Raw genomic sequence first — 24,755 nt, 5'->3', positions numbered from 1 at the left:
AAACAATTGAAACTCATCACAGGTTGTAGAGAATGCCGCTAGGTAACTCTAACGGAAGGTCTATTTGTCTGTGATGCAACACGTGTGTGTAGTGAAATCTCCATAAAAAACCTCAGGAAAGTAAAAAAATTACGCCAAGTACATGAAAGCAAATAAATCACAAAAAATAGAAGATGATAATAATTAGAATATAAAAAAAGATGTGAAATCAAAATCAGCTGCACGTTCATAAAGGTAATGATAAATACAAATAAATATTTTAATACGAATAAACATTTTATTCAAAATACTTGGCGCTGCGAAACAGAAAAAATGTTAATTGTCCTCGTATTAATAATTTACAATAACTTCCTTACAATCTAAAATACATAAACATATACATATACATATTAGAAACGCAGATTTATTCTACATATATTTAATTCTAATGTCATACGTAGCATATGCAAACGCACACATACACACATTCATGAACGCACACACAAGAAAGAAAAAAAAAGATTAATGCAATTTATACATATTTATTCAGTTTAGCGGCACCAATTCGGGACGCAGCGCCAAGTATTTTGAATAAAATGTTTATTCGTATTAAAATATTTATTTGTATTTATCATTACCTTTATGTACGTGCGGCTCATTTTGATTTCACATCTTTTTTTATTTTATAATTATTATTTTCTATTTTTTGTGATTTATTTGATTTCATGTAGGGGAAAGTGGGGTAAAACGGAACACCAATGTTTCTGTTAGATAAGAGCTGCGAATGAGTTGGTATCGCGTGACATGGAACCAAAGGGTCCTCATAGCATTTTGTGATAGACCATAGACCCCTACGCACGTTATTTTTCCATTAAGAGAGTTGGAAAAATTTCCGATATCGACGTTTCAATATTGCGTTGGACTTTCGACCACTTTTCGGTACTTGGATTTGGAATAATAATAACGGCAAGTACATCGTTGGATTCTATAGTCCTTACGCTAGATTTTGACGTATATAAAAAGTTCTTTACCTCGCGCTGAAGTGTAAATATTAAATGTTTACTAAATGACTGCATGTAAGGGGTAGGCCCATGAGGCCTGCACCAGTGCTGAAAAGGAAGATGATACATTTGTATGTGATTTTTGTTCATAAAATAATAAACAAACCGTATTAATCTATCCTTCTTTCACGATATTATATTTATATTTGATTATTTTCCGTAATTTTCATGTTATCTAATAAAATATTTTCTCTTATATGTATAATATATATTTTTGTTATATTTTATTTGCAATAGTTATACCTGAAACATATATTTATAGATTTTAACGTAAATGAATACATTTTAAATCGTAAAAATAAAGATTTTGTACGTTTACACGGTCTTCGAGTGGGTGTTCCGTCTTACCCCACCATTTCAGCGAGGCGAAGATTTCAATACCTCCGGTAAATTTCATTTTCCGTCGTTCCCAAAGATTTTTCTTAACAATGACTTTGATTTTCTTATAGTCTAAGGTCCACTGAAGACTCCTGTTGAAGTCTCGTGTCTTTTTCTCCTCCCGATTTTAAGTTGTCACCCTCCAAAGTTAAGCGTTCCGTTTTACCCCACCTTCCCCTACTTGGCGTAATTTTTTTACTTTTCTGAAGCTTTTTATGGAGATCTCACTTCTTTTTACAAAGATAATTTGCACAGAGAATGACTTCAGATAAATTTCAATATTATAAATTATTATTATATTATTAATTGACGACTGGATAATTTTTTCATCCGCTCGGGTTTTTTTTTTAAATATATTGTATTGTCATCCAAACTACGCACGCCTGCAAAGCTTCAAGACAATTGGATTGGTGGAATTGGTTTAAATTGGTTTTTATCATTTAAATTAAAAAGAAATTCATTTATGTATATATTTGTAAAAACACGTTTATAACTTGGTTATAACTTGACGGTAAGCTGTCAAAATTTGGAGTAGATTGCATAGTGAAGATAACGATTGACGAACGAAACGTGTGTTAATTCCGTTTTGGCTGAAGATGTGCGTGTAACGCGTATACGTATTATGTCGACGAAAATTTTGACTGGAAAAGAAGAATCAGAAGAAAAATCTTATTTCTGACAGATCCATGACATGATATTACGATATCTCTGTCATGCGTGGACTGATTTTATTGAATTTGGTCTTATTCGAAAGCTTATATGTGGTTTACATAAGAAAAATACCATTAAATTTAGGAAATATTGCAGGTGTGATGAGATATTAATGAAATAAGTTTCAGGTTAGGTTGGAATAGCCCGGCGACGAGTAAATGACAGTCGACATGTACAGGGTGTCTTTCCTGTACTTTCTTTCCTGTACTTGGCGTCGAGACGCTGCCGCGTCTCTAGATAAACAATTTTTTAAGCGACAGAAGTAAATTTTTCGTTTCTGTAATTTTATTATTTAATACGGACATTAAATTGTAATTGTGACCAGTATTAAATACATTGCACTCTACATCTCCTGGTGAGTAAATAAGCATGCTTACTTCAATGGTGTTAGTGAACATCTAAATTTTGCAGACATATTGGTATAAATGTGCACCCTCTTGTTCCTTGGAACACACATCACCCTGAACCATGGAACATGGTCCAAGGTACACGGTACCATTTTTTTTTTTATTTGTTTTTTTTTCGAATAATCATGCCACGAGGTAAATAGGGCGTTAAGAGGGTTGCAATTGATTCAGATGTTTTGAAGAACGCTGTTCAGGCAGTTATGGCTCCCCCAGCGACTAAAATTTCAATTAGGGACGCATGCAAAGTATAATGTTAAATTAACCACTTTGTCTAGGCTACTGGCAAAATTCCCGAACTCAGGAAGTGCTAGTTTTGATTATAAACCAGAATTTGACAGTGTTCGAAAGTACACACTATGTAAATATAAGTTTCTTTAGATTTGGAACAATATATGGCATTGCTTTTGACGTTTACAGTGTTTAATAAGAACAACAAATTATGTCAATGCAGTTGAATACATTTATTACAAAAGAATAATTTTATTTTACAACTTATTGAAAAATAACGAAAAATCGGCGCGTCAAAAGATAGCACATTTATCTTAAAATACTTAATATGTACAGAAAAATATTATTTCAATATTTTGTAGTTCCACCTTTCGCTTGTGTAACTGATATTAAACGCTTTGGTACAGATTTAAATAATTTTTTAACAAATTTTCAGCTTAATGATATCCAGTTTCGTTCGATGCAATTTTTTAATTCCTCAACGGTCTGAAATTGTTTTCCCTTGGCATACCGTCAAGGACCCAGTCCCTGATCACTTAAGAGTAACTACCGCGGGTTTTTAAACGTGTAAAGGGAAAACTTAACCAAATTTAAAGGATTTTTTGTTATTTCAGTAAATCTGTGTTTTATCTTTAATTTGGTATTAAAAAAGTGCACACATAATAATAATTATTTTATAATTTAACTTTGAAGTAGCAACAGAATTTGACGCAACCCTTCAAATAGCACGTCGTTGACGGTCGGTTGTCACTTTCGGCCGTCCTGTGCTTTTCTTTTTTCCATACTCCCCTACATTTCTTAAAAGATTGTATATAATTCTACGACTACGACTTAACAATTTCGCAATCTTAGAAATGGAACAATTTTCTTTACGTAGATTTTTAATTGTTACTATTTCACACTCGCTCAATCTTTTACCACGACCCATTGTTGTTAATTTCACTAGATTTCGATTCCCACTGAATATTTTAAATCTTCGTAAGCCCTTCCTGTTGCCAAGAAACGCAGTGTAGCATTTAAACGTTGCTCTGGCGAAATAGCTTCCCTTGTAACGGACACAAGGATAATTTAAACTATCGTTTTTACGAATAATACTTATAAAGATGTTTATTCAATTTAAAGTAAGAATATTGGAGATTCAACTGTTTTAACTTGACTCCGTGACTGACACTGGTGGCTTTTGGAATAGTAATGCTGTAGGATAAGGGACTGTGATGAGTTTTAAAGGTTTCTGAATGTAAGAGAGGGGATGACGGGATAGGGCAGAATTGCAGGATTTTGGATAGGTGACGCATTGGCTAAGATAACGATGGGTAGCAGGGATGACGCAGTATTTACATTTACGCAGCATTTGGGTAATTAGTGTGAATCATATTTACAGAGAAAGTCAGAGAAAAACGCTAAGAAAGGGTAAGTACATTACACCCCCATTACAGTGTTTTGCTTTGTCAGATTAGTTTTTATCAAAGTTAATAGTTCATCATATGTTTTTGCGTCCATTCGCGAATAATTTTTTAAATCATCAAGGTCATTGTCCCTTAATTCTTTCAATAATTGTAAATGACTCAGACGGTCCTTTTGAATTAAATAATTCTTTATCCACATTTTGCGATTTCCACCTGTATTATGTTGAGCAATTATGTGCATACCAATCATAGCACAGCACAAATTACGTATTTTATTACGACGTTTAAACATATTTCGTTTGGTGCAACCCCATTCAAGTCTGTATGACAACTAGAAAACTTTCAACAAGACGAAAGTTAACACGCAGTTTTATCTGTGACCGATTTATCCAACGTGATTTGTCTCTGAACTTTCGTTGTATTTTAGTGGGTATTTGCATTGTTGATCCACCGCAGACTTTGATCGCGGGTTTGTCCGCGACGGATGAAGACCGCGGAGAAACCTCTCCGTTATCGCGATAGTCGCCAATCGACCACCCCCTTCCCCTCCATTAGACGAATGGGTTTCCCTGTACGGACCCAGCGAGATGGGTCCGGTCGGAAATTCAACCACTCAGTAAAAGAAAGCCACGTTCCAAGTGTTGCCAAGATAGTTGCCCCCCCCGGACAATAGCTGGCCACACACGGAGAGGTTTCTCCGCGGTCTTCATCCATCGCGGACAAACCCGCGATCAAAGTCTGCGGCGGATCAACAATGCAAATACCCACTAACATACAACGAAAGTTCACAGACAAATCACGTTGGAGAAATCGGTCACAGATAAAACTGCGTGCTAATGGATGAAAACCGCTAGTTCATCCGCGGATTTCATCGAAACTGTGGACTCTCGTCTTGTTGAATTTGTATTTTTGTATTTTTTGTTTTCCTGTGTGTTTCTAACACACAGGATGGCGTTTCAAGCATTTCGCTTATATTGCCCAACGAACGATAGTCATTTTTTTTCCTTTTTCCCTCCTCTCTCCTTCGGGTCCCAGCAGCAGCGACGCACCGGGAGACAGACCAGGTGATGGTCACCCATCTTTCCCCAGTACGCCGCCCCGTGTGTTTAACTTCGGTGATCTTACGGGAACCGGTGTTTCCATCACGGCCATGGCCGCTGGTCGTCTTGTTGAAAGTTTTCTCAGTTGTGATACAGACTTGAATGGGGTTGAAGTTTGTCACGAGAACTGTGACGGTAAATCGTTCATAGACATGCACCACTAACATGCAGTTAAATCCGCAGACTTGAAACGCGACGGATGAAGACCGCGAGGAAACCTCCCCGTGTGTGGATAATAGTAAGATTTTTCAGTTCTTTCAATTTCGACCTGTCGGTTTTATCTGCGGACAAAAACTGCACGTTAATGTTGAACAACTACTTTGTCACGCGGTTGAAGTTTGTCACGAGAACCGTGACGGTATAAATCGTTCATAGACATGCACCACTAACGTGCAGTTAAGTCCGCCGACTTGAAACGCGACGGAGAAAACCGCCGGGAAATCTCTCCGTGTATGGCCAGCTAATAGATCCCTTTTAACAATATCCTGATTTCCAGAGCAGTCCCTTTTTCCAAATTCCGAGTGTCGCCAAGGTGGCTCCTCCTGATACCAGATTTCACAAACACCCCTTTTTCCAGACTCCGAGCGTCGCCAAGATGACTCCTCCTGATATCGCCTTACCCAAACACCCCCTTTTTGCCAAATTCCTCAGGTGGCTCGCCTAGTGTTGTATACCAACGTCATTTAAATCTATATAAAGTATTAGTCAGCGCGTTAGTTTTCCAGATAGCAATAGTAAGCATCCTGAAGTCCTTCTTTTGTTGGAGATCCGTTTGGTTCTTGTCAAAGAGCACGCTCTCTAGCACTTCACCCTGTCTTTCTTCAATAACCATTAGAAAGCGTGAGGCTGACTTCGACCTTCGTTGCCCAAACCCAAGGCGAGTCGATGGGGGGCTCGAAGTGTCTTTTCGGTTTTTCCGCAAGGGCTACCTGCTTTTAGGACCCTTGAGGGCAGTTGGATTCATAGCTTCAGACAGTACACAGCGTCTTAGCAGTTACAAAGCTAAAATTATATTCTCCGTAAACTCCATGTACTGGAAGAGTTTTTACTTTTAGATAAAGTATCGTTTTAAGTTTTTTGGAACGAGTGTTTAATCTCCTGGTACACAACACTTTTATGACCTTATCCGTACCCTATTACTCATCCTTGAACCTCGATCTCTATGCCTCATCCCTTAACGACCGTTAAACTCAGGACAACCCCCACTTTTCAGCTTACCGAAAACCGTACATATATATATATTACACGCAATTCTTCCAGTCAGAAGCACTCGAGCACTTCAGTCCGAATAGTCTGGACACGAGAATCTAGTTCTGAATCTATAATCTAGTATTTATCTGTAATCATCTTAGTTTCCGTTATTTGTATAAAGTTATTTAATAAAATAAAAGTAATACGAAAAATACGGAATACAACACTAGCTCACCTCCCACTCCTTCCAAAAACCAAGTTAAATACCGGTCCCAAACGAAGGGACAGGGCATTCGTAAACCTAAGACTAGTCAAGTCACAACGCCGTTCCGAATCGACACTGTAAAAACTTCTAAATTGTACCAGTTATAATAATAAAGAACCAGTAGTTATTAAATCGGAGTTACCTCGACGACACCGTGTATGGCCAGCTAATTTAACGCAGCGGTCACCACTAATGTTTACGTTTTCAGCTGTACCCTAACCTGGGAGTAGGCGCATGTCGGTCTTTTCGACCGACGATTTCATATGTTTTGAAACATGATCCGTAGCGTTCGACTGTTTACTTTTCCTTAGAGCTATTCCTCTTTGAAGGAGTTCTTGACTTATTTATGTTACGGAGCGACACTTAGCGCACTCGTGTAGGTTTTAAATCGTACATATTTACGCGTCGGTCTTTTCGACCATAGCGCGCCTGCTAACGTTAGTCTCATTTTGTCTGTCGCGTGCGACACGTACTGCGTGGCAATCATGGCTAATACTAATTTCCGAGATTTCTTATTGATTGGAAACATTGAAGACGAGATCAGTGATTCCGCAGAAGATTCCGATTATGTTATACAATTCGATCACGATACAGATTCGGAAATTGATTCTGCGGATATAGAGATATCAGATGTAGAGGAGGCGTGTACTTTGAGTGAAGGAAACGTAAGTATTTATTCTTTATTCTCAAGATGCAGTTTCTAATCCGAGGAAAATGTAAATATTTAATACGTTTATGAAACCACAAATTTATAAGTATATTTTTTGAAAAAGAAATATAAATATAGAATATATTAGATAATTGCTGTTATTGAAAATTAAAAATCAAGTGATAAATTCAAATTGATAAATAGACAATGTAATTTTATATTTTGCATTCGCAGAAATTCTAATATAACATTTTATTTTTAAAATCAATTACAATGCATCATTTGTATAAAAATAAATTTTTCAGAAGTCATATTATTATAATACGATTAATCATTTTATCATAAAAAATGAAGATTATTTACGTATAACGATTCTGAAGTAAGTAAAATACAATGTTATGCGTTATTTATATTATTTTAGTCATTTTATTAAGTTATTTCTGATTACATTACCATCGGTCGAAATGACCGACGTGCGCCTACTAACGTAAATTATTTGGCGCGCCTACTCTCGGGTTATGGGGTTATGCCTACCTGCATGGTCTGAAAACTCAAGTATTTTCGGGATTTTTTTTTTAAATTTGAAGAAGTTTTTAAATAAACGGTTATATATTCGAAAGTATATATTTTAAAGTTCTTGTAGTTTTTTTTTGCAATGCGATATGTAAATAAATAATGGAATTATAAGCGATCTTCCGGCAGCGTTTTTTTTATTACGGTGACCACTGTAGCTTTGACCTGGTTCAACAGAAATAAAACATTCGACTAAATTTAGTTAGTATATTAAATTATCTTGTCCTTAATCGTAGCTTTTTCGTTTCCGTTGCTTAGTTTATATTTTCCATCGGAAAAATTACCACAAGTAGTTTAACATGTACACTTTCGAATACATACAAGTTTATTTAAAAAGTCTACATGTTTGTTAAAAAAAAAAATCCCGAAAATTCTGGTGTTTTCAGACCTTGCAGGTAGGCATACCCCTTAAGGGGAGATTCCGGTCTAGAACCCATCAGAATAGGTGATCTTTAGGAATTAATTAAAGGAAAACTACTACATATAATTTAATGGGACTTGTCGCATTGTATTAAGGATGTCTTAAACTAGAGAAATATATTTTTTGTTTTATAATTAATCATTGCACACGGCACTGGGAAGTCGTTAAAGTCAAGGCGTCAAAAAATTGATCCAAATCGGTGGGACCTGTATCTTCAAAAGTTATCATCCGATTCGACAGAAACTTTTTTGTTTTGAAGAATATACTTCTGGCTAGGGAGAAAACCAGAAAAATTACAAAAATTACATTTTTTTAGAAACCAACGACACTTGAAGTTTGAAATCACTTTTTCCCTATAGTTTTCATCCTTTCGACGCCTCAGAAAATTATAAATTTTCAATTTTTGTATTTTTTCCAGTATCCCCCTAGTCCGAAGTATATTCTTCAAAATAAAAAAGGTTTCAGTCGAATCGGATAATAACTTATGGAGATACAGGTCCCACCGATTTTGAGAACACTGTTTCGAGAAAAACGCGTTTAAAGTTTTACGTCAGCGCCAAGTGGCCGGTTGTTTCCCATGCATTTGCCGCTAGTCAAATCCCTGTAACTTTGGAAATTTTAGGAATTTCAAAATATCCTTCTAAAAAATATATTCCTAAAAGGTTGAATATTCGAAAAATGAAATAAAAGAAAAATCGATTTTTAGACCGAAACATCCCCTTAAGCGTACCTATTTAATCTTTACATTCTTCTTTGTCACTTCTGTATTTCTAGTTTGTTCATACCAGTGTTTCCATTACTAGTGTCGAATATCAATTCCTATTGAAAAATGCTTTATCTGTCAATACGATCGAATAACGAATCGCGTTAACAATTTACTTTCGCGTGCTTTCTGGATATTGCAAAACAATATAAGAAAGCCCCACTCGAAGAAGGAATACACAAAGTTTTCAAATCCTGCCAGTTATATTTTTGAGCTTCGCATTTGTACCTTTTATTTAACAAGCCGGTGATTCTTTGTCTGCTTTACTATAACAATGGCTTAAGGGGCAGGCGAATAGAGATGGGTTTGAGGAAGTGTAGCGATATATATTCCACATTGAGATGCGACCAACTGCGTTTCGTAATCTCATCACAATATCGCTACGAGGTGGCGAAGCGGGATAAATCCACTCAAATGTGAGCGTGTACGTATGCTTGTTGCAATAACACGTGCCAATATCAAACTTTTAGATGGACAGCGGAACGTTCTAAATATAAATCAACGGCAAATTATCAAGGCGATTCGAAATAGATGAAACGCGAATAAAAAACAGGATTCTGTGGAAATGCTTTTTCATTTGTCATCAACATTAACGTTTTTTTAAACTAATAAAAAAAATGTTACGAAATGATGGTAAATAAATCGTTACTTGTAGCACGTGGCGCAAAATTACTCGGAGGAAAAAATTGATTTCTGAAATGTCAGCTGTATTTTGTTTTTATTTTAGTTTCTGGATTTTAAAAAGATTTCTTAGCAAGCACATACGGGCTAATAGTCCAGTGAAATGAGGATCTGTCTTCGGAATAAATCTAACCAAGCTAAATTTTGGTCGTTTTAAACAATATGTCAAAAGTCCCCATCGATCCGACCGCCGTTGAAAAGTTTAGAGGGTTGAACAAAAACTGTTTTTCGCGAATATCTCCTTATCTAGCAGTTTTGCGACAAAAACAGTTATTATACAAATTATAGCGTAGGAAATTCTCTACAAAAAAGGTCCGATGAGTTTTTTCGTAGGAGTAACCATTTTCATGTATGTTGGGTTACCAAGTTTCAACCCCCATACATTTGACAAGGGAAGATCCCGATTCCAGAAATTCACAAAATTATAAAACTCTGTAAATATGTAGGGGAAGTCCTCCTGAGTACAACGCAATTTTGTTTGCTGTCCAAATTCACTCTAAGGGGGTGAAATGAACCCCTGAAATTTCGGCTATTTTTCGATTTCATTTTGTAAATCGCAATCTGTAAGAGATAGAAAAAAAGTTTGAAGACAAAAGTGATTTCTTTTAATTGGATCTATGAAATGGTAAAAGTATGATCAATTCTATAATAAGTTAGAAAATAATTATAAACAAAACTATTACTAATGTTTTCTATAATTCATGCTTTCACGTGAAATCTGAATTGGTGGTTTAAATAATTGTGAAACGACATAATCCATTTTTTTTTCATACAAATTACATTACAGTAATATTCTTCTAACATTTATTAGGAAATCGTGCGAAACACGTAGAAAAAATAAGATAATCTAAAATAAAAAAAATAAGATATATTCCCTAAATATTCACAAAGTACCAGAATTTTTTGATTTTCCGGGTCCTGGATTTTCCCTTGTTAGTAATACAATATGTCCAGACATAAGTTTTATTTAATCACCTTCGTAGGTTCTACAAATTTGGCCACAATTCTTAAACGCCCTGTATTCCCTAATAATAAATTCCCTAAATATTCACAAAGTACCAGAATTTTTTGATTTTCCGGGTCCTGGATTTTCCCTTGTTAGTAATAAAGTATGTCCAGACACAAGTTTTATTTAATCACCTTCATAGGTTCTACAAATTTGGCCACAATTCTTAAACGCCCTGTATTAACCAGGGTTTCTATTGAGCAGCGTTCAAGTAACATTATTTAATTTTTTTAATGTAAGTATCACAATACCGATACATTGCAGCAGTTTATTAAATTACTTCTCTGTTTAAAAACAATTTCACAGCGATAAATTCGTTTCTGCGTTATTAAATAGTTTTGTCCAGCATCGTACGTTTACGAAACGTATTGAGCTTATCGCGTGCATTCTTATACCATTGTGGCAGTTCTTCCTCGTTCTTGGAGGATTTACCTGGACACGCACAAATGGTGCTATTCGAAGACTTTATTATAAGAATGTGGCGTGCACGTGTGTATATTCGTTTGAATGCTACAGATGTATTCAAAGGTCCAGAGATTCAAACTTTCATAGATAGGTAAGCTCGCAACTTACGCCTTTAAACCAGGGACTCCTACCGATACGTAAAATACCGGCATTATACCGATATTATTTTTCGGTTGTACCTTCGTAACCCTTATAGAAACCGAAATACGAAAATACAGGTATGAGATCATACTGATATATTTACCTACTTATATTTACAGGTCATTTTTTCGGTTTTCTGTAGGGGAGACCGGGGCAAAGTGACGTGAAAAAAGTTTGAAGTCGAATAAAATTTTTCCCATTCAATAAAAATGTGTGGAAATAGATTTATAATATAATTTGAACATTACTATTGATAAATGACGAATAGCAATACTTCAGATAAAATTGAAGTATATTAAAATTCAACTTGAAAATAAAATGCCAAAACGACCATCTACTGCTACTATCTGGGGTAAAGTGAGCTGAAATAAAATACGAATTTTAATTAAGGATATATACTCCCTGTCATTTAAGAAGGAACCTGCCGACCGACGAGTTTTAGACCGGTTCTGCGCAGGTTGACGCTCATTGGTGCCGGGAGAAGCCACTATTGGCTGTACCCCCACCAACGCATTTTCGGAGCCAATGAGCTCATTCTACATGCGCTAAACGGGTTCCTTCTTAAATGACTGGTAGTATAGGTAATTATTAACCCCTTGCGTTGGGATGACGTGTGTAGCACGTCAGTTTCTGTTTCTTTTTAACCGTGGTTATCAAAAACTGTGGCAGATTTTTCATTTTTTTTAGGTTAAATTCTGTTCCATCAAGCCGCGTGGTTTCCCAGCTAGTTGATAGGTTAGGTTGTTGCGCACATCACTCGCGCATCTTTTTTTGCAGCTCAGTTTACCCCGATCACTTTGCCCCGAATGTGTACTCAGTGGGAAATTAATTATTTAATAATGTTAGGATTAATGTTTACTCAAACGCGTGTACGTGTATGTTTATAAGTTTGTTATAAACACGCAGAAAAATTTTGGAGTTAAAATAACACATTTAAGACTCATTTATCCAAAAAGCTAAATTGAAAAGAAAACCAATTGAAAGTCTCTAAAACTTCATTTTTAATTTTTGTTAAATGAATTTCCATTTTTCGATATCTGAATGTGCATAATTATCATTGTGGTATTACACACATTTATTACGTCACCAAAATTTGTAAATATATTCTATTGTTAAAGAATAAATTCAGGAAGCTCATTTTACCCCGGGGTTCACTTTGCCCCGGTCTCCCCTAATAGACAAAATAATACCGGTTTGACATCTCTGCTTACAAATATCTTGAAAATTGTAATAGTCGTGGGCAGTGACTCTCTACCTAATTCTAAACAATATATAAGCTCATAATCCCTCTGATTCGATACATTTGGATTCTTGAGCATAAACTTTTCGGGCGATTGACACCAAGTTACCTATGCCGGCAGAATTCGGAGGGAGTCGGCTCCAACGATGGAGGGGGAAACACCTACAGGCGTGCATGAACTGCGCCTGCGTCAGTCACGCACATTACCACCACTCCTGTAGGTGTTTCCCCCTCCATCATTGGAGCCGACTCCCTCCGAACTCTGCCTATGCGTGCACTCGATTCTGAGCGCTGCTGTATTTTTACAAAACCTTCCGTAGCTCCCAGAGTTTCTTCGAGATCCACTTTGAAATTGTGCTGGTATATTTTTGAGACTCCGCATATTATGAAAATGCACAAAAAGAAAAATCGGGGGAAAAAATTTTCACAGTGGCTTCCCCTCATAATTTCTAGTAGATACCTGTCTTAATCTTAACCTACCATTTCTACAAGAGGAAAACCGAAAAAATACCGGTATTTATTTCGGTTTTCGGTAATATATCGGTTTCGGTATAGCCTAATACCGGTACGAAGTCCCTGGCGTAATATCGGTATAATTGTTATACTGGTATTAAGTCCCTGCTTTAAACGAATGAATTATATATCACTGTTCATCGAATCAATAAGCGGATTTCGTCGCGATACAGTATAGCGACTAGTACCTACCTCCATTTAAACCGTTCAATCAAATTATTTCATAAAGGTTTCTCAAATGCTTTTCCTCGTAATAATTCATAATATCTCATAGGGTAAGTCCGGTATAGATCGACCACCGGGAGAGTCCGGCCAGTGTTGATAGTTTAAGCCTGATCCGCGACAGGGCGCTGTGTGTCACTGACACGAAACAAATTAATGCGCTTGTTCTATATCTCACATTGACCATGGCACAGTGGGGAAGTTTCGCGATTTTATGGCCAAAGCCACAAAAATAATTTTTTGAATTCGACAAAACAAATGCAAATGTCAATTGAAGAACTAATATGAGTATCAAATGCCACCAATTTTACTGTTAAATGTTTTAATACAAAGCTGTTCATGTGAGGTTAGGCCGTTCGCAAAGAATTAATCCAGATTTTCAAGTTGCTTCAAACACTTATATTGTGTTTATCCAAAGATCTGAAAGTAATTTCAAGGCATGGATTCAATTCCGGGGGGTGCGTAAGATATTTTTTTGTCCTCAAAATAATTACGTTTCGGTTTTTAATAAGTAATTTATACAATTTTTAAAGTAGTGTTTTAGAAATAACCTTTTCATATAACAATCAATTTTCAATACATAAAATAGTTATCGATCCCATAATATCCTGCAATGATTTTCATTCCTATTTTACGTTGGACCATTTTGATTCTATAAATGCAATTATTAAGTGCCAATAGTTTCTAACCTTGTAATTATATGCATTTTTTTAAACACGATCCAGTGTGACTTGAGACAGGTTCACATGTTAAATATTACAAACCTTTTTATTATTTTTTAAACGACTTTATTCAGCTTCGACCCTCTGTTTGATTGTTTGTATTACGTATGTTTGTTTGTCGTCAGAAGCGATAACCCTTCTGCTATGCCCTGCTGCACTGTTATTGACAGTTAAATTCTTTAAGGTATCTATTTTTCAAATGTGTGGATGATTTTTTTAATAGTATAACAATTTTTATTTAAAATATCTAAAATACCCAGAAACGTCCTTTTTACAAATAGTCAGCCAGTAAAATCCTAACTCCAGCCTTTCATATGCCAGTAGTCAGCCAGGTTCTTCTGTCAGGTTATATATATATCTGCCACCCTATAGTATAGTTATTCTTAATCGTCAGAATGTAAAGTGGTTCAAAATTCATGATGGGTGTACTCAAAATTTAAAAATTTCTTTTTTCTGAAAATTCTAATTATTTAAATTATAACGACCGACTACTAGACCAATCTTCTATTCGTCAGCCGTTTCGTGTTCGTTTTGTGTTTTAGACGACCGACCACTGGTTTTACATTAATTTTGGCGGAAAACAATAAAAACGGATGATTCGGGAAAGTGAAATAAGGTGAATGTCCCAATTTCTGCTCATGTCCCCATTTCTGCTCATTTCGTATTTTTCTTATTATTATATGCGTTACGTTTGTACTATAGTTGCAACAAAATAATTCTAAGTTATTTAAACATTTACGCGAGTGTTGAAATACGGACATTTAGAGCATTATATATTTAATTATAAATTACTAATAGTTAAACATCTTGAAATATCATTCTTAAATAGTTTTTGAATTGGTTGAGTTAGTATTAAAGAATAAATCAATTACTCTGCAAATTTTGATCGCAAACAAATTTTTTACATCTTCTTTATGACGAGTTACCTCTTAAATGAGCAGAAATTGGGACATTCAGCTTACGGTTCAAATTGGCGATATCTTAACAATATCCTGTAGCCAGCCGGGGCGGCTGAGTATTGGTTGTCTTTATATTTTGAATGCCAATAGTCGGTCACTTCAAAAATACTTACTAACCTAAGCTTAAATGCAATTATAATTTCACGAAAAGTTCATTCGAATGCTATTAATCGCGTATTCAAAATTTGAGCATAAAAAACTTCGTATTAGTGTTGGTATACACTATTCCCAAATGTCGCCTATAGTACTAAATTAGTTCGAATTGACTCAGCAGTCGTCAACCATCCAATCGCCAACACAATAAAGCTTTCTGCAGTTCACATTTTTACCGCTAGAGGCACGAAACTTCCCACATTCGAAGGAGAGAGTACACTGATCATTGCTTCCTTTAAATATATAAGATTTTATTCCTAATTTCTTATTTCGAAGCAATTTATTTCCGAAAAGGCTGACTATTGGGTAGGGGCAGAAATAAGGCACATTTACCTATAACTACTTTGATGGCAAGGGTAATGGGGTGGACCGCAGAATCGCCAGTCGTTTTTGGGCTTTCGTGCGTGTTTCATATGACGCTTTTGTCGTTATGTACATCAGGGGTGCACAGGGAGCCGTTTTCAGCGCCTAGCTGCGAGCAACCCGCCTGTCCCGTTGCTAAGGTTAGACTGGGTGAGGAGAACTGCAGTAGTGTACGTGCGTGCTCGTAGGCTCGTAGCGTATTAGGGGTGTGCGGGTACCCAAAATTACAGGGCCCGATTTGCGATTCGGGATCCCATTTTCTTGGTAAAAAATTCTTACATCTGATCACGCTGCAAATTCACAACTTAAAAGTTATCGGGTCCCGGGTACCCGATAACTTTGTGATCAGATGTAAATATTTTCAAGCAAGAAAATCGGCTCCCGAATCGCAAATAGGGTCCCTTAATTTCGGGTACCCGCAGACCCCTAGTAAGTATATATAGCTGGGTTCAAGTCATACCAAATTCACGTACACTACTGCAGTTCGCCTCACCGATTCTAACCTTAGCAACGGGACAGGCGGGTTGCTCACAGCTAGGCGCTAGAAACGGCTCCCTGTGCACCCCTGATGTACATCAAGAAGTACGTCGTTTTTGTTGTGTTATTCGAAGTAAACCACAGTTTAACAGCGTTTAAGGCGAATACGTCAAGACTGTACGCTCCTTTAGTAATGCGTACATGGCATTGTTTATTTCTAAATGACAATGTTTTCAAACCTATATATTGGCGAAAGTATAAAGGAACCATTGGGGCAAAAAGTCCCTTACTTATATTTTTGACTTACAGAAGAAGTGCAGCATTTTTGGAATACTGTTGGTAATTTGGAATACTGAAGTATCTAATAAACTACTAGCGCTATCTAATTTGTAACACCGTAAATAATAGGGGCTAATGACCTGTTAAGTAATGACATTTGTGGATGAACCCCCATTTCAACATTTTCGACTTAATCTGCAGAATAAGAAAACGTGAATCTGCAAAACTTTTTCAGCAAGTATCCAATCATGGTTAAAATATGTGGAAACTTTAGAGTTAAACACTTAATCTACTCATCTGCATCTTCCTTCTATTGCCTGTAAGTTTTGCGATAATTTCGAGAATACAAAATGTGACATGAAATTTTAGGTTTCAATGCCGCGTTTCTAATTCGGAATACCGAAGGTGAAGGTAATTTGGAATATTCCAAAGCTTAGCAATGCTTTTGTTTCACGAGTAACAGCTACCGCCGCGTCGGTTTAGGCCAGTGCTGGCCATAGTGTTGTGTAAAGCTCGAGTCTTGAAAGCTTTAAGCCAGAGGTGTCGAACTAGCGGCTCCCGAGCCGCAGTGGCTCCTTCTCCTCTCCGCCCTGCTCCGTAGAGCCGTAGGAGAACGCCCCCCTCCACACCTACTTCGCTCTGACGAATTTCTCCTCCGGGAGCCGCGCTCTCTCCCTGCCGGGTCTCGTGCAACGCCTGGAGAAAAATAAGTGGGGGAACCGGCTGACCCGGGGCCCGACTCGTGCGGCTCTCGGAGTGGGGAAGATCGGCTCGAAGCTCATTTTAACAACACTAGCTGGCCATTTATTGAAAGATTTTTAAATGATTTTATTCAGCTTCGATCCTCTGCTTTTGTGTTTGTTTGGTTCAAATCTAGAAACTCAATTTTAACCCACTTCCAACTATCCAATAGGCTTGAAACTTTGCAGGCGTACGTAGCTTAGATGACAATACAAAATTATGAAAAGTAACCCCAAGTGGTTTAAAAAATTACCTAGTCATCAATAAATATAACCCATAACCACAAATCCAAACGACTTGAAATCAGCCTATAAACACAAATAAAACTTAGACACTAAAAGGTAAATAAAAAAAAATATTAAAAAAATTAAGTTAAACGATTTTATTTAAAATACATTAAATTTTTTAGTTGTTACTGAATTTTAAATAGAATCGTTTAACTGAAATATTACTTTTTATGTGTTTTATTTACCTAAGATTAGATCATAAAAGAAAATAATTTTATCATCCACAGGTTTTTTTAAGTTTATATAGTGAAGGTAAATTGGAATAGCGGTATTCCAAATTAGGGTAAACCAACCAGTAATTGACCGCATACCAGTGAATGACCATTAGGCAAAGAAATGTCAAATATAAATTTAAACATTATTATATGTTTATAAATGGACTGTAGTTGTACTATTAATATCCTATATTTTTAGTTACGCGTATTAGACAAACATTAATAAGTACAATTCTTATTAAAAGTATGCGGTCGTTTACTGGGCTCCAACACGGTTTGCATTTTATAATTTTTTTTTTAAATTGCGATAAGAACAAGTAATTATTTTTATAGAAATTTCAAGAAAAATAAATTTAAATGCAATTTCAGCAGTTGCTTTATTGTTATACATAAATATATTCAAGTATTAATCTCAAAGGTCCATAGATTCAACAATTCGGTCATTCACTGGTTGGTTTACTGCCTGCACCTTAACGAAATCGCTGCTTACTGTCATTTTTCATTTAGATCAGAGTTTCAGTTACTTTTTGTTTTTTTATTATTCCTGAGAGTTAAAATATTAAAGTTTACTAGTTTTCCTATGATATTATGCAGTTTTAATTATTCCTATCCTCTACTGTAATTTTTTATTCGTCTTAAACAAACTGGTATTCCAAATATACTGTACTTCCTCTATTTTTATATTTTGTTAAAGAATTCATGTTAAAATACTAAAAAGCGTGGTTGTCTTTGTTGAAGCAAACCAATTAGTATAGTCATAAATTATCTGTCTTTTTTCCTGTTTTTTTATATTAAAATAATTTGAGTTTAAGAAATAAGGCCAAACTGTTTAAGGTAGTTCCTAACCAACTACGTTAGTAAAATTAGAGTTGGGTAATAAACGATAAATATAAAGTAGTATGGTACTATATAAATAATAATAATAATTGTTAACATCGTGTATATATATTGTAAAAAGTTCAAAGTTAATATAAATAATTGTAATACGAAAATAGAATATTAAATTGGTTAGCGTAGTGAATTGGAGCAGCAGATCTGGCAACGTCGCATACATTCGCAGCGTCTTTTATAACCAAAATGTCAGAAAAAATGTTCAATGAATTTGAATCGTCGTTCGCTATTTAAATATCTGAACATATCGATTGTGCGACGTTGCCACGTTGACTGCTCTACGTAATTTCTAAAATATTTGCACGTCAACCTATTTTTTATGACCATTTACGAAGAAACCATGTGGTCAGTTTCGCAGACATTAATAAATTCATTCGTGACATTTCGGTGTACTTTTGTTCCAATTTTGGTACACTTCTTGAATATAGTTTTCCTGTTTTAGAAGAAAAACTGAATTTATAACCTCCTTTTTCCGACTCTGCCATATACCACAGTGTTAAAATGCATCAACTCTAATTAACAATTTCTCGATAACTATGTGGTAAATCGATTTTAAACTTTGTCCAAGGGTTTCTTGTATTCGAAATTAGTTTTGGACGAAATTTAAAAGAATTCTTGAATTGAGTAGAATAGTCAGGAACTACCTTAAAAGGGAGTTATATGTATCTTTATGTTGAGCCAAGATTATTGCGCAATTTTTTGTTGTATTTTCATTTATTTAAAAAAATGTTTCCGTAGTATTTTCTTTCAATCTTGTATATAAAAAATGAGTTCAATAAATATTTGTTGATTTCAAAAGAGTTTTTTACTTATTTTGTTTTACGTGACACGAAAAGTTAGTTAGAAGATATTATGGACTTTTTACCCCAAGCAATGGACTTTTTACCCCATCGAGCAAAAAGTCCATATTGAATTGACACACATTTTGTGATATAACTCAACAAAAAATAACACTATTAACCAACAGCTTTGTAAAAGTAAAGCATAATAGTTCTAGTTTATACAAAAAAACACCGTATTGTTATTATTCCTAAATTTCACATAGGTTTATATGAAAAGTGGGACATTCAGCCACACCCTACCCTACCAAACCTAATTCTTTTTTTAATTTTTAATTCCTTTTTTGTATTTTTTCACTCATCTTTTGTATATTGTCACGTTACATTAATTTATACTGTTCATGCATTGTGCTGATAACAGCAACGACACTTATTGTTAGTCAGACTTGCATCAGTGGGTATATTTCAAAACGTCCTGCTTTTGTTAGTTAAGTGCTGAAGAGAAACGTTCTTATTTCTCAATGAAGAATGAAGTTCTAACTTAATTCACTATGAGAGTAAGCAGATCAAGCCTTTAAGATTTAACAACTGTTATTAACTGAAATTACGAAAATTTGGACTTACATCACTATAATTCTCAGCCCTAAATTATATCTTAACTATCATTTCAAATTTCAAAGAATTATTTCCAAGTCACTGAATTCCATTCGAACTTATAATCTGAACCAGTGGTGTGCCAGTTTTTAAATTTTAAGTCAACATTCGCACTAAATAAATAATCCTAACTACTACATAGATTAAACGAAACCATATTAATTTTTATATTCCGTAGTTTCTATTCTATACACAGCAAGCAACGAAAGGGGAAAGATACTCACAGAACGCTGAGAATCCTTGCAAATAATGTTCCGGTGTCGAATGGTACGGCCAATTATGAAAATGTGGCGGAAGTGCAGGCGGATACGTGAGCTGCGTCAAGTTTGAAGGGTGATTGGGCACTCTAGGCAAAAGTCCGTAAAAGAATGGCAGCCTTAAAGCAGGGAAATTTGTACTCTTTTCCTTTTCGTCGTTCATCGACGTACTCATTCCGTTGTTACTTTGCTCCTCAATTTGCTCCGAGAGTACTTCTTTTACATTCGACACCTGTGCAACAAAATGATCAGGACAAACTGTGCATCAGACTCCAACAAATGGGTTGATATTAAAACCAAAATTCAAGCCCAATTTCAAATCCTTACGTCGCACACGTAAATACATTTTTTTGAATTTAACATAGCTCGGTTTTTGTAAAATTGTGTGGCTATTTTTATTATTTCTGTTTAATCTTGGGTTATTACATGCGAGCTCGGACAGATTTTGGGGTAAGATTTCGTAGATTGCTGAAATTTGAATATTTTGTAAGCAGGAGTTTTCAAAGGATTTTTCGAAATTTTTAAAAATGTCCATTTTACAGCTGTTTCAAGTTAAGTGCTAACTTTTTTTCAATATATTATAGCTATGAAAGTAGTAAACGGATGGAGATGAGCTTTACAGTGCTTATAGAGAAGACATTGAAGTTTTAAAAAAAAATTATTTCAGTTTAAAAAAAAAAGAAGCATTTTTGTGCAATTATTTTAAACAAATGCCGGTTTTTAACATCGGGCGCGATTTTAAAAATATAAAAAAAAGGAGAATATAGTTCTATCCTTCCACTTGATGGACAAATTTTAAAAAATATGGACATTTTAAAATTGGTCCTGTAAAAATTGCCGAAAGTTGACGCTGCGTCGCTCAGCACCGTGGTACGGGCAACGGCCAAGCGGCTATACCTGATATTCTTATGCAGGATTCTCGAAAATGATAAGTATTTGAAAAAAAACTGAAGGAGGAAAACTCTTACTGTTTTTTATATCCAACATAATACGGTATTTGAATTTTTGGTGTTCGCAATATTTTCCTTGAAACGAGGGTGACTTTTATTTTTTTAAATGGAATGCTATATATTTGATTACCCAATATGAAAGGGGCTGTCGAGACAAATTCAACCATATGATATACTATGACCTTCATGGCCACACAACGTTAGGAATGCAGTAAATTATATTGAACTACAGTGACTCGCATTAATATTCGGACACTTTAAAATCGCATAACTTTTTTAGAATTGGTCCAAACAACTTGAGTTTTTTTGAGAAGCTAGAAGGATTAGTTTGCTAACTGACGCGTTTCGTCGTTTTGAAAAAAATGTATTTGGTTGGAATAGCGAAAAGAATAGTAAAGGTCGATTTTTAACCTTTTTTTGTGAGCTTGTAATGAAAATTAAAAAAAAAACGTTTGTAGATTGCAGTAAGTTTTTTACGTGCCTAAAATTTCATTAAAATCGGTTGAAATTTGTTTTTGAATTTTCATTACAAGCTCACAAAAAAAAGTTTAAAAATCGACCTTTACTATTCTTTTCGCTATTCCGACCAAATACATTTTTTTTTCAAAACGACCAAATACGTCAATTAGCAAACTAATCCTTCTAGCTTCTAAAAAAAAACTCAAGTCGTTTGGACCAATTCTAAAAAAGTTATGCGATTTTAAAAAGTGTATATATATAGTATATAGTAGATTGAGTTTCTTCTTTTCATTCCTAACCTTGTGTGGCCTTGAAGGTCATAGTATATCATATGGTTGAATTTGTCTCGACAGTCGCTTTCATATTGGCTCACCAAATATATAGCATTCCATTTAAAAAACTAAAAGTCACCCTCGTTTAAAGAAAAATATTGCGAACACCAAAAATTGAGATACTGTATTATGTTGGATATAAAAAACAGTAAGAGTTTTCCTGCTTCAGTTTTTTCAAATACTTACCATTTTCGAGAATTCTGTAAAAGAATATCAGGTATAGCCGCTTGGCCGTTGCCCGTACCACGGTGCTGAGCGACGCAGCGTCAACTTTCGGCAATTTTTACAGGGCCAATTTTAAAATATCCATATTTTTGAAAATTTCTCCATCAAGGGGAAAGATAGAACTACATTCTCCTTTTTCAGATTTTTAAAATCGCGCCCGATGTTAAAAACTTGCATTTGTTTAAAATAATTGCACAAAAATGCTTCAATTTTTTTTTTTAACTGAAATAATTTTTTCTTAAAACTTCAGTGTCTTCTCTATAAGCACCATAAAGCTCATCTCCATCCGTTTACTACTTCCATAGCTATAATATATTGAAAAAAAGTTAGCACTTAACTTGAAACAGCTGTAAAATCGACATTTTTCAAAATTTCGAAAAATCCTTTGAGCTACGTTTAAACATCACTAAAGACTACGAAACATTCAAATTTCAGCAATCTACGAAAACTTACTCCGAAATCTGTCCGAGTTCGCATGGAGTGCCCCTCTTACGTCATCAAAACTCGAGGCCAGTTTTCTCATACAATATAATCATTAGTGCACTTGTATCTGTTACTTCGTCCAGTTTTAAATTTTTTTTCAACCAGTAAATGGAAAGGATGGTAAGAACAAAATATTTACTAAAAATTCACAAAGAGGACGGATATTAAGCTTCACGATGCTTTTAACAAAAACAGGCTGTAACAGCTTTCCACAAATAAACAATGCGAATTGACTCAACGATATTATAAACAAAAATTATTTTTTTTTTACACGAAACACACGATTCCTTACCTGTGCAGTATCGTTACTCGGATCGTCACTCGAGGTGTCTGCACCCGACGTGCTTCTGTCGCAAGAGACGACATCCGAAGGCAGATTAAGACTCGACTTCGGTTCAGATCCCCCGTGATCTTCGTTATCGTTACCCTCCGCTTCTTTGGTTTCAAGGTGACCATAGATTCGGGCGAAAAATCGTCGGGGCGATGACGGTCCCTCTGCCTTTGTCGACATTTAATCGCGATCGGGTGCCACTGACGTGCCGTATTTTCAAGGATAATATAAAACAGCGAAGAACTCGGCAAGCCCGCCGTCGAGCGTTCAACAATTCAATGAAGTAGCATCGCGCCACTGTTCCCCATGTCAAACTCTCGGCTCTATTCTTGTTATTTGTCGGCAACATAAATGTTGAATTCTTCATCGCACGATGATCGTTTACCGTATAAGGATCGGAACTCTCGTGAACACGATCTCCGAGCGGCGAAATATTCCCGCCGTAGTTCGTGCCACTTCGAACATCCTCATTCTGCGCACAGCAAGTAAATCTGTCGATGTCACGTTTCAACCTGGCCGATTTGGAAATCAAGGTGGGCTCGAAAGCTCTGCCGGACTACGGTGCCGAGAGGTGAATTGCGCGTGAGAGAGCGCGCGCGCGCGCCCGCGGCTGTGCGTGCGTGCCGCACGGACAAGTGCCGTTTACTGTACGAGGGGAATTCTGTCGCAACACTTTCCAACGACGCCCGTTTGCAAGATGACTCGAAGGTGGAGAATGAAAGGACTCGATACGAGATAGCACGCGCATCTGAGTTGGTTTGCTTGCAACGTCCACTCTCCCCGCGTGGTTGTAGTATGAAAATCGAGAGGAGGGATGTTCGGTGGCCGCGCTCCCTACCCCATCGATGTTCCCCACTATGAGTGGAACCCACCACCCCCATCCCTTCTCTTCGAGATAATTCCGTTGTTATCATTGTAACGCCCCTCTGTGAAAGGGCGCCTGCAGACGTTCGTGGCCAGTGGAACAGAAATTTTTCAATCGGATCTTATCATTTACAATATCGCCGCGACATCCAAACGGACGTTGGTAGAGCTGATTTCGTGAATTTCGCGATTTTCGACCTTATTCCGCGATCTTTAAGGGGACCTTCCGGTCTAGAGCGCCAAGAAAATAGGTGATCTTTAGGAATTAATTAAAGGAAAACTGATGTATATAATTTAATGGGACTTTTTGCATTGTATTAAGGAGGTTTTATGTTATAGAAATATATTTTTTGTTTTATAATTTATCATTGCAGACGGCGCTGGGGAGTCGTTAAAGTCAAGGCGTCAAAAAATTGATCCAAATCGGTGACACCTGTATCTCCAAAAGTTATTATCCGATTTGACTGAAACTTATTTGTTTTGAAGAATATACTTCTGGCTAGGGAGAAAACCAGAAAAAATTAAAAAAATTACATTTTTTTAGAAACCAACGACACTTGAAATTTGAAATCACTTTTTCCCTATAGTTTTCATCCTTTCGACGCCTTTGAAAATTATAAATTTTCAATTTTTTGTATTTTTTCCGGTATCCCCACTAGTCCGAAGTATATTCTTCAAAATAAAAAAGGTTTCAGTCGAATCGGATAATAACTTTTGGAAATACAGGTTACACCGTTTTGAGAACACTGTTTCGAGAAAAACGCGTTTAAAATTTTACGTGAGCGCCGAGTGGCAGGTTGGGACCCATGGATAACTTCGGGAATTTTACGAATTTCAATAAATCCTTTTAAACACGTATTCCTAAAAGGTTGAACGTTCGAAAAATGAAATAAAAAAATTGACTTTTAGAACAAAAGGTCCCCTTAAGTCCACT

At 35.9% G+C, this 24,755-nt stretch overlaps 1 protein-coding gene across 1 annotated transcript in view; it reads right to left on the bottom strand.

The window, feature by feature from the left end:
• The window catches only part of LOC143369769 (homeobox protein rough), a 38,172-nt gene extending 15,035 nt beyond the window's left edge, over window positions 1-23,137 (bottom strand). The window contains exons 1-2 of the mRNA XM_076814125.1: window positions 22,919-23,137; window positions 20,145-20,409 (exon numbers count right to left, since the gene is read on the bottom strand). Coding sequence (XP_076670240.1) covers window positions 20,145-20,409; window positions 22,919-23,137 — 484 coding nt within the window. The remainder of the gene's footprint in view (window positions 1-20,144; window positions 20,410-22,918) is intronic.
• Window positions 23,138-24,755: the final 1,618 nt, after the last annotated feature.

This window comes from Andrena cerasifolii, chromosome 6 (assembly GCF_050908995.1).
Source record: "Andrena cerasifolii isolate SP2316 chromosome 6, iyAndCera1_principal, whole genome shotgun sequence".
NCBI lineage: Eukaryota > Metazoa > Arthropoda > Insecta > Hymenoptera > Andrenidae > Andrena > Andrena cerasifolii.
Note: the sequence above shows the minus strand (reverse complement) of the source record. Positions and strands in the feature narration are given on the sequence as shown.